Below are 9,504 nucleotides of genomic sequence, written 5' to 3'. Positions count from 1 at the left end.
CTTCATTGTCTCTTAATAACCTTGGGTTTTCTTTCTCTACGAGACTTGAAAAGATCATACTACCACCCGTGCAAAATCTCCTTCTAAGGGTTTACGTGCACTAAACCGACTCCGTGTTTTCGGTACACTAGACAGTTGTTGACTTTGTATAGGATCTTATTCGCCCGTGTATTGAGTACATCTAGCATGTTCAGCGTTGGAGTCGTTCCCCACATACCGTTCTTGTAAACTGGGTGGAATCAAAGGCTTATCGTCTATTAACATCCCCTCTCTCACAGACTCCCTTCAACCTATCCCTCTTCTCAGCAGTGTTGTATCTCTATCTCTGCACCATCGCTGCTTTGGTGTGTTTCTGAAACGTCAAATTGCACCCTTCCTCCATTATCGCAGCGCACTCTCACCCCTTCTCTGTCCAGCTGTCTAATGTAAGTGTAAACGATACTCAGTCATTCATGTATGCTGGAGGTCAGCTCTGGAACTGCCTTCTTCAGCCTGTATTTTCCTTTGTCTACGACCCCAGTCACATCTCAGAATAAGTGGATCTTCAATTTTGCATTGTTGTGTTTTGTTTTCCGTGTAAAGAAAAACTTTTGGGGTTTTTAGTCTTTGGTTGTTTCTTCCTTGCCTGAAAAAGTACGTTTTTCGATTGCTTGTATCGTAAACTTTCTCCTGGTCCATTTTAAAGAAGGTTTCTTTTTTTTCTTGTTTCACGGGACATCTATCAGTGTTATTCCATGTCTCTCCAAACACTCCTACGTTTGTTGTACAACAACTTCGTTTGCCTCACTGTGGTAAACCTGTAGCAGCCGACACTGATGATATTATATGTGACCGGGGAGTATCGTCAATGTCAATTGCTGCAGACTCACAACACTGACTTTCAAAATCAATGCAGAGCAAAAACAGGAGAGGCGACCGGACTCTTCATGCCGACTGCTCATCCCAAGGTTTCGTTTCCAAAGGCGCCTACATTGTAAAAATTCCTATATTCTTGACACCTCTTTCTCCGAATATGCTCTGTCTACGCCAAAGTCGTCTGCTGAATTGCTGCTGAAGATTAAGGACCATGGTTTGACGAAACTCGTCTCTGTGGTTTAGAAAGAGGCTGGTGCTGGTGAGGGACCCCTTCAAGTGGTGGCATAGATATAGCCGGACATCTTCGCTAACCGGTTATACGACTGTCTCTCAACTCCTTCCCTATCTAGTGAAATGAGCTTGGTGAACTACTAGAAAAAGATTTGAATTGGTGCCTCGTATGTCCACTTCAGGCACTTAGTGTCAGGGGAACACTTTTCATCTGATTAGTAGTTAAGAAACTTCCCAGTGTGGTTGCACCTGATTAGTATAGTTCCTTTGATGACTGGACAGGCTTCAGCACCAAGACAAAGCAGTGTTCTCTTGAAGGACTACCATTAAGGGTTATGTTGAAAAGGGAATTATATATATTTACACATTATCGTTCCATACAGTTCCAGTGGAAATGAATTCATATGCTATTATTTATTACTTAAATTGCTTTTATTCAGAACTGGGTAAAAAATCATATGATCTGTGTATTAGTCAGGTAACAAAAACAATGTAAGATGCTGCATTGGATTTATTCACATACACTCGTTAGCGCGCGCGCACACACACACACACACACACACACACACACACACACACACACACACACACACACACACACACATGCACACAGAATGAAGATTGGTCCTGGTTCGGGTTCAAGTGGGTTCAGGTCGATTCAGCGGGTTCCATGTTATCCAACAGTTCCAAGAACTCCATCAAGCAAGCATATGATGAAATCGATGAGCTGTGGGGGAGAAAGAGAGAGAGATAACTGTAGGAATTATGGATATTTTTTTTCAGGATAGAGAGATAAGTTAGAGGGATTATGGGTCTCTTTCAGGTGTGTGTGTGTGTATGAGAGAGAGAGAGAGAGAGAGAGAGAGAGAGAGAGAGAGAGAGAGAGAGGGAGAGAGAGAGAGAGAGAGAGGTTACAGTGGTCATGGATTTTTTTTTATGGTAGAGAGACTGCTTATAGTTCCTTATGGACCTTTGTTTCAGATTAGAAATAAGCAATTGGGATTATGAATATTTTTTTCAGGTTAGAGAGAGAGAGAGAGAGAGAGAGAGAGAGAGTTTATATTGGTTATCGATTTTTTTTTTTCACATTAAAGATAAATTAAAGAGGTTATGAATGTTTTTTCAGTTTAGAACAAATACTATGTAACAAAGTAAAATTTCCACAAACAGTGATGATGATCGTGAAAGTAAGCTTCGTATCTTAATACATAATCTTATTACTGTATAATAACAAATATCAGATAACCTTTCTCTCTCTCTCTCTCTCTCTCTCTCTCTCTCTCTCTCTCTATCAATTTTTCTATATCTATCTGTCGTACTCACAAAGCCAAGCTTCGACAGCAGACACACGAGGACCGCCGGGAGGGTATCAAGGCCGAAGATTTGTACCAAGATATCCAAGTTCACCTCAGGTGGTGTGCCGACTGTGGCAGAGGAAGGGGAGAGGGTCGATTAGGTCAAGTGATTAGAGAAGCTGCCCGATGTTTGAAAGGACAAAGGCAGCGCAGGACAGGGTATGGTAATGAAGACGAATGCAAGGCAGAGTAATGAAAACGAATGCAGGGCAGCGTAATGAAGAGGAATGCAGAGCAGCGTAATGAAGAGGAATGCAGAGCAAGGTAATGAAGAGGAATGCAGGGCAGGATAATGAAGAGGAATGCAGAGCAAAGTAATGAAGAGGAATGCAGGGCAGGGTAATGAAGAGGAATGCAGGGCATGGAAATGAAGAGTAATGCAGGGCGGGGTAATGAAGAGGAAAGCAAGGCAGGGTAAGGAAGAGGAAGGTAGGGAAGGGCAGCATAAGGAAGGCAGGGCAGGACAAGGCATATGAGCCGTTTTAGTGGAATGTTGGAGGTGGGGTGTGACTGAGGGAGAATAAATGTTTCTCACTCTAGTTCTTTAGGAATCAGTGTGATATCTTCGTCATCGGCATCGTTATTGTCTTATCATTATCTAAATTCTACATCCCACAAGTAAAAACAAATTACCTGGAAGATCGAAAACATTTACCACCCCACAGATAGAAGTAAATTTGTCTGCAGATTAAACAGATTTGCCGCAGTGAACTACTTGATAAATCCAGTTTCCCAGAATAAACTGAAAATAAGTCTTCATATTAAAGGGAAGAAATTTAGTGAATACAAGAAAAGCCGAGGTGATGTCGTCTAACAAACAGATGGAATAGAACTCTATGTTAGCCTGATCGCAAAAGATTAGGAGGAAATATAGTATTTTAGGAATTTGAAACTGGCCAAAGCACCAGAGAGAGCTAAGGGACCTGAAGTAAGTCATAGGATAGGAGAAGAGGTATATTATGGCACTCTGAAGCATGGGGAATAAGGGGTCAGGGTAGGAAAGCAAAATGACCCTGACGGTCCTGTATTGATGCAAGCAGCGATCTTTGAATATTAGGGACAGAAAAAGGGTGGAGGTGCTAGTGATGAAATGCTCCAGGTCTGTATGTGGAGTTAGATGACAAACCAGAGTGAAAGAGGATATTGAAAGAGCTTGAAAGACCAGGGATGTGTTAAAGTAGACGTAGTGCAAAGGAATGGGCAGATCAGAGTATGTTATGATATAGCCAGTAGAGAGAAGGTGTTGTGGGAGACTCGTGACAGCATACAGCTCAGAAGTGGAGTTAATGAGAGAAATGATGAGGTCTAAACAAAGAAGTAGGGCCAGTGCTGAAACACATTTTTAACTATAAGTGTGATGGTCCAGGAGTGTGAGAAGCGGGCATGGTATAAAGCAAATTGGAATGAAGTGGCCAAGGGTAGAACAACTCTACCAGTAATCTGTGAGGGTAAGAAGTGAAGCAGCTGGGGTAAACCGTGAATAAGAAGAGGATGAGGGTGAATTATTTTTAAGATAGCTTTACGTAGACAATTAAATAAGACAGCTGAGAAACAGAATAAGAGTGACAGAGGTTGTTTTCTCCTGCTTTCCGGCACCACCGACCTGGAATGAGTAACATTTAGTGAGAATAGAATAAAGTCATAATACTGCCAACAAAATATTATAAACCAGAGTAAAACAGAATCACATAGAATAAAGCTATGGTGTTGGCGCCAGAGTAAAACTAAATTGCCTAAGTCTACGATATGAGAGTCAGAGTAGAACAGAATCACATAACATGAAGCTAGGGTATGAGAGCCAGGGTAAAATAGAATTACATAGCATTAAGTTAGGGTATGAGAGCCATTGCAACACAAGAATCACACAATATTAAGCTAAGGTATGGGAGCCAGAATAATCACATAACATAAATCATGGGTATGAGAGCCAGATTAAAACAATCACATATCAAGCTGTGGTATGAGAGACAGGGTAAAATAGAGTATGAAAATCAGCGTTAAACAAAGTGACTATATCAAAATGATCGTAAAACAGGATAACTTTGAAAATCAGCATAAGACAGAGTGACAACATGAAAATCAGCTTAAAACGGTTACAGTATAAAAACCAGCTTAAAATGAGTGATATTCAAATCAGCGTAAGGGAGAGTGACATTGTGAAAATCAGTGCAAAACGTATGACAGTATGAGAATCAGCGTAAAACAGAGCGACATTACCGGTAATGTTAGCGAGAAGACACAGGTCCACAGTCAGATTCAACTCTGCGGCGCACTCTGTCAAATTTTCTATTATAGTTGTCAGTAGGCATTCCGTGAGGTTTCCGCAGAGTATGTCAAGTTCCAGGACGCATTCCACGAAGTTGATCTCGCACGCGGGTAACAGAAGCGGCCCCTGACATACCATTCCGACTGTAGATGGTTGGGAGAATATGGTTATTAGAGACAAGAAGAAAGGAGGGAGGCAACGAAGGCATCTGAAAGAGGAAGGAGGAAATAGGCAGACAGCGAAGGGAACAGGAAGGACGGAGAGAAAAGGAGAGGAAATAGCAGACAATTGGAGTTAGTGAATGCTCTCCTTCACCTATTGCTATGGCTGTGGAGGGTTAAGGGGGGTGTTAGTAGAGGGGCAGGTGAAGGAGGAGGCAAAGGAAGAACGGAAATGACTGAGACAGAAAAGAACGGGAAGACAGAGAGAGAGGAAGAAAGGCTCTTCATCATATGCTGTTTTTGCTGTGTGAATGGTTTACATTTTAGAGAATAGGAATATAAATCTAAGTGTATTATGTGATACAGGCTTTGGTAGAATAGACCCATCCATTACTAGTATAATAATGCAAATAAAGTAACTTCTTTATAGTAGGCTTGTGACAGTAGAAGAAAGAACATGAGTTAGAACATCTATGAAACTGTTTTTCTCCAATCTCCATAAGTGGGTATTGAGTAACTGAATGAGTTAGATGGAGCATCCCTTGGAGTATGAGTGAACCTGCATGGGGAGACGCGAGTGCGAGTGTCTGTGGAGTTAGTTAAGACTGAGGGAGTGAGAGTATATAGTAGAAACGTTCTTTCACCTCCGTTAGGTTTAGTGTGTGAATGAATGATATTTGTAAGTGAATCAGTAAATACAATACATACTTCTGAATGGATGTAGGTGTGTGTGTGTGTGTGTGTGTGTGTGTGTGTGTGTGTGTGTGTGTGTGTGTGTGTGTGTGTGTGTGTGTGTGTGTGTATTATATCTGATATCATCTGCTACCAGCGAGTGTACGAATGCATGTGTGTGTGAATATACTTGTTAAAAGAAGAACCAGCGAATGAGAGTGACATTCAGACAGGAACCAAAACAAAACCACTAACGAATCCCAGGAAGAATAACGTCAATGAAGTCGTTGGACCCGCTGCAGGGCAGTAAACTCTGTGCCAGACTTCCTTCGGCCAGAAGACCCATGACGAAGAGGCTGAGAAGGGCCATCCGCATGGTGGTGGTGTTGGTGGTGCCTGTAGGGGAGAGTGAGAGTGAGTGTGGGAGTTGGGAAGGTAGGTGAAGGGAGGGAGCGTGGAGAGTGAGTGGAAAATTAATGAAAGCAATTAAGGGGAGGTAGAGCGAACGATGTGTGAAGAGTGAGAAGGTAAGTGATAAGTGGAGGGAGAGTGGACAGTGAATGGGGAGTGTGTGACAGTGGGGAAGCAGTATAGAGAGAGGGAAAATGGGGGATGGGTGAGGAATATCTTTGAGAGTCGAGAAGGAATGTAACCTGTGGGAGAATGGGGCATGAATGTGGACTGAGTGTGGAAGTGGTAAGGCAGGTAATGAAACGGAGAGTGTGGGATGAGTGGGCAGTCAATGGGGAAGTGGTAAGTCAGGTATGGAAAGGGAGCGTGAAGGGTGAGTGGGGAGTGAGTGTGGGAATTAGAGACGGAAACTGAGGGAAGTGTGACGGAGCAGTGAAGAATTAGTAATGTTACGTGCTTATATTCTCTCTACCATTAATTTTTCCCAGATGTGCGTCTTTTTGAAGCTTATTTCACTCACATCAGTGGTAGGATACGACAAAGCTTCGGCGATACATCCTTTCTTTGACTCTCGTCATATTCTAGTGTTAACTTCGTGTTGCAAATTAGCGTCGAGGATGGATACATGGAAATTTTAGGCTAAGTAAGACAAAAACAATGCCAAGAGAACCAAGGATCAAACAACTTCATGTATGTTTTTAAATTTCTTCGATAAAGCTGATTTCCTGTTAATAGATACTCAGAGGAAAAGAGCAGTTTATAGAAGAAATGAAATCGGCTTAGTTTTAGCCCATGAGGTGAATTTTTCTGATTATTACCAAGAGGGAATAAGGTAAGAAAGTTATGGCTATAGATCTTGAGTGAGTGATTATCAAAGTGCCATCGAGATTTTATGCCGCAAATATACACAGAACTAGTATTATCTTGCTCAAGGATGTGAAAGCTGTCGGTTTTCTCTAAGTTAATGTATGATTTTAGCCACTTCTATAGCACAGTTTTTCCCATAACAAAAGAAAATCAGATGGTTTTACCGCGTACTTGATAAAGAAGACTTAGTCGTAGTGAGAGGGTAACCAGTTCTAATGGAGATTTTTACAATATTTCACCACGAGAAGTGCACAGTGGTGAAGAAATCTTAACAGGAAGCACGTATAAAATGGGTTGTATCTGAATCAACTTTACGAATGAGGTTACCTGATTTTTTGCTGTGGAAGGGAAGGTGAGTGGAGTGAAGTGGAGTGTTGTGGATTCCGTCTTTTATAGGGATATGAGACCGAGGAGAATGTAAGGGGAGATGGAAGGGGGAATGTACAGAAGTAAAGATGAGGTAGTGGGGGGAGAATGGGGGGAGGAGGAGGGAAGAAGGAAGGAGAGAGGAGGAAAGAGGGGACGGAGAATGGCGGGAAAGAGGTAAGGGGGTGCGGTGAGAAAGAGAGAGAAGGAGGGAGGGAAAGTTGGCGCAGAGCATGCAAGGACCTTGAGAGAGGAAGGGAGATAATTAGAGAGAGTGAGAAGAGGCGGGAGGGAGGAAAGGAGGAAAGACGGTGATAGAGAGGAGGGAAAGGGGGGTAGTGGAGTGAGAGAGAGAGAGAGAGAGAGAGAGAGAGAGAGAGAGAGAGAGAGAGAGAGAGAGAGAGAGAGACGTATTTGCCAGGTGATTTGCTGTTAACAGTTAAAATATGCGTTGTTCCCAGACAGTTCTATGTCAGTTAGAAAAAACTTGGAGAACTGAATTATAACACACACATACACACACACACACACACACACACACACACACATGGTTAGGAAATGTATAGAGTAGAATATAACAGTCTAAGGAAATTTTTTTCTCCTTTCTTTTAGAGGTCCTGAGACGAATTTACGTACCTTAGGGGAGACATGGATTAGATCTTGCATTCATTAATGTATTTACTGCCAGATCTCTTAGCAAAAATAGAAAAAGAAAGACTATTATGAGACAAATGAAATATAATACTTCGTCTCAAGTGATCCAAGAATCATTTCTTTCACCATAATACTTTCACCATTTATTCTACGCCTGTAAGTGTCATAGGAGTGTGAGTTTTCAGTATGTAATAAGGTAGGAGGTACACTTAATCAAAATACTATAATTACACGGATGACATATGGTTTCAATACACAAGTGACAGGTGGTTTCATTACACAGGTAACATGTGGTTTCGCTTTGATTGTTGCTTATCGTGTGTGTGTGTGTGTGTGTGTTTTTTTTTACAATATTTCTGAATGAATTGTTTACTTCATACTTGGCATAAAGTTTGTTCTTCATTCCATACTGTTTAAATTGCTGGTCATGTATAACTATGATGAGTTACTGGAGAATATGTTCATAGGTTCATTATTATGTACTCCTTGGAGGTTTCGTTTTACCAGTCTTTGGTTTGTTTATTTTTCTCTCTGTATGTCTTTCATTCTGTTTGTAGCATTACTCTAAAAGGCGTGAAAAAATTTTAATTTTATTTTGTGGAAGGGTGGGCTAAGCACCGAGGAAGAATTGATTAAATTTTCGGCCTTATCCTGATCCGTAGTATCCCGCACAATATTTCCAAATGTTGTCAATGATTTTCAATGAAATTTTGTGGGATGGTGGACCATAGACCAAGAAAGAAGTAATTAAAATTTGGGGAGGATCCGGATCCTTTTTAGTTTCAATGACATTGGCGGAGGTATGCACTCTGTCAGTGCCTTGTAATTTCAAAATGTTAAGAGGGAAGGTTGTAAAGATGGTGTTCTGATACTTGCTGAACAGAAGAGACTTGGTGAAGGAACAGAACCCTGAGGAGCACCACACCTGAGTGCTTTAGAAGATTTGTGACACTCTGCTAGTGTTGTCGTCGTTATTATTATTACCATCGCCATCGTGGTTATGTTTTTACAGACGTTGGTTTGTTTGTCTCTTTGTTTGTTTGTCGGTCTGTTAGCTTCTTTACTCAAAAAGTTATGAACGGATTTTGATATAATTTTGTGGAAGGGTGTTCCGTGGGTTAAGGAAGAAATGATAAAATTTTAATGCTGATCCGGATCCGAAGTATCCCCAACAATATCTGCAAAAATTCTCTGTGAATTTGAAAGTAATTTTGTGGGAAGGTGGGCCATGGAGCAAGACAAAATTTATTACATTTGGGGGCGGATCCGGATCCGGATCAGCATCGTCTATCCACGGATCTGGATCCGGATCATTTTTAATGAAAATGGCATTGGGGGAGGTATGTGGTCTCAGCGCTTTTTAGTTATTAAGGCGATGATGTTGATGATTACTTTCATTATTATTTGTTATAATTGGGTGTCTGCCCAATGCTCTCTTCCTTCCTTCCTCTTCTGTTTTTCTTTCCTTCATTCTTTCCTCTTCCTTCTGCCTACTGGTGACTTTACACTTCCTCTTCTGTCTTTCTCTCTTTCCTCTTCCTTCTGCCTATGGATGGCTCTAAACTGAGATGGTTTCCTATACACCAGGAAACCATTTCCTTTGGTAGGTGGTAACCATATAACTACTTTATAGCGCCAGGTGGTTTAGTTGGTAATTAAGGCTCTC

General features: G+C 41.5%; 1 protein-coding gene across 1 annotated transcript; it reads right to left on the bottom strand.

Moving 5' to 3' along the window:
• Positions 1 to 1,524: 1,524 nt before the first annotated feature.
• On the bottom strand, positions 1,525 to 7,183 carry LOC145417990 (uncharacterized). The gene is made up of 5 exons (XM_080286530.1): positions 7,146 to 7,183; positions 5,796 to 5,936; positions 4,659 to 4,850; positions 2,410 to 2,510; positions 1,525 to 1,813 (listed from the first exon to the last, which is right to left on the bottom strand). Exons 2-5 carry the CDS (start codon positions 5,914 to 5,916, stop codon positions 1,760 to 1,762), a joined length of 468 nt encoding a protein of 155 aa, XP_080142656.1. The 5' UTR covers positions 5,917 to 5,936; positions 7,146 to 7,183; the 3' UTR covers positions 1,525 to 1,759.
• Positions 7,184 to 9,504: the final 2,321 nt, after the last annotated feature.

This window comes from Coenobita brevimanus, chromosome 112, assembly GCF_032717465.1.
Source record: "Coenobita brevimanus isolate Jiangsu-jjx chromosome 112, ASM3271746v2, whole genome shotgun sequence".
NCBI lineage: Eukaryota > Metazoa > Arthropoda > Malacostraca > Decapoda > Coenobitidae > Coenobita > Coenobita brevimanus.
Note: the sequence above shows the minus strand (reverse complement) of the source record. Positions and strands in the feature narration are given on the sequence as shown.